Below are 1445 nucleotides of genomic sequence, written 5' to 3'. Positions count from 1 at the left end.
TCCTGCAGAATCGTTCTTCCATCTCAACCTCAAGTGCTCTTGAACATAGCTGCTGGCACTGCAACATCGCCCACTCTTCCCTGTCTCCCACTCCCCACATCTGACCATCACACCTGGACCAGGAAATATCTTCTAACCTTACCTCTCCTCCACCCATCCCTCCTTTTCCATCATGGAAACAGTTCAAGCCACTATTTCTAGACTGCTGACCCCCTCGCAGGCCTCCCAGATGCCAGGCTTGTTTCTTCAAGTCAATCCTCTACCCCACTGACTGCAGGGCTAATGAATTTAAAAGCCTAAACTGGCCATGGAATGTCCTCATGTCCCCACTGCATGTGGGACACAACTGAGTTCCTCAACAGTTCCCCAAGCCAGGCCTGTATCTCTCTCCGGCCTCATTTTCCTCCAGTACATTTTATGACACAACAGCCCCCTCCTGTTGGCAGCTCTGAAGCCATGTCCCAAACTGGCTCTGAGCCTCTGCTGATGACTGGAAAGATATCCCCTTTTACCCAGTCAATGTCTCCTCATCTTCTAGGTCCAACTCTGGTTTCATGTTGTCCTGGGAACTTCCCTACCCATTCTCTGTGCTCCCGATGCAGCCTCTAGTGAGTCACAGCACTTGCCACATTTACCTGGCATTCACAGAACCACTTGTATTCCTCCCCAGCCTGAATGCTACTTGAGGGCAGGGACCAAGTTCTATTCATTTTTATATCCCTTGCAAAGTGCCTGGGAATACAAATAGGCTCTTGGACACTGGCTAAACTGAAGTGGAAGGTAGCCAATCCATTAAGTACATGTTAGTTTCATAATATAGGTGAGAGCCAGTCTAATTAAAATGATGGAATAATAAAAAGTGACATCTTTAGCCCTCCATGAACAACACATCTGTTAGCTGATACTTACGCATTAATAAGTACAATGTGTGATACTAATAGAGATCACCCTGTAGCACTGCAAATGGCTTCTGAATCATTAGATTAAATTATATTCAGCCTTCAGAGTTGTGAGCACTACAGTACCTAGAACCTCCAACTCTCCCACAATGCCTCTAAACAAAGTGCATAGTCTAGATTGTTGTCAACATTTCCTCTAGGACAAGATCATATTCTCTACCTACCTGTGACAAGCTCCCTTACTTCTGCATCAATAGATTTTCTCAAGAGTCGCAACAAGGCAGGTATCCCACCAACATTCTTCATTGCTATTTTATTTTCATCTGTAGATTTTCCAAAAACAAGGTTTCGGAGGGCACCACAAGCATTCTTCTGAACTTCCAAAACTCTGTGGTCCAAAAGGTCAACCAGATGCTTGATTCCCCCTAACCTACACACCTAGAATGAAAAATATTAGGTACCAGGCCTAAGTGATGTGACCGATCAGTGATCAAACAAAATCTGTTATGGAGAGATCATGGGAAATGGATAACTCCAGATCATTTC

General features: G+C 44.9%; 1 protein-coding gene across 6 annotated transcripts in view; it reads right to left on the bottom strand.

The window, feature by feature from the left end:
• The window catches only part of PKP4 (plakophilin 4), a 235230-nt gene that overhangs the window by 35518 nt on the left and 198267 nt on the right, over positions 1 to 1445 (bottom strand). For all 6 annotated transcript variants that reach the window (XM_008574306.1, XM_008574309.1, XM_008574307.1 and 3 more), the window contains one exon: positions 1124 to 1337. In XM_008574306.1, the coding sequence (XP_008572528.1) occupies positions 1124 to 1337 (214 nt within the window). The remainder of the gene's footprint in view (positions 1 to 1123; positions 1338 to 1445) is intronic.

Source organism: Galeopterus variegatus, unplaced genomic scaffold, assembly GCF_000696425.1.
Source record: "Galeopterus variegatus unplaced genomic scaffold, G_variegatus-3.0.2 Scaffold1031, whole genome shotgun sequence".
NCBI lineage: Eukaryota > Metazoa > Chordata > Mammalia > Dermoptera > Cynocephalidae > Galeopterus > Galeopterus variegatus.
This window is presented reverse-complemented; position numbering and strand designations above follow the sequence as displayed.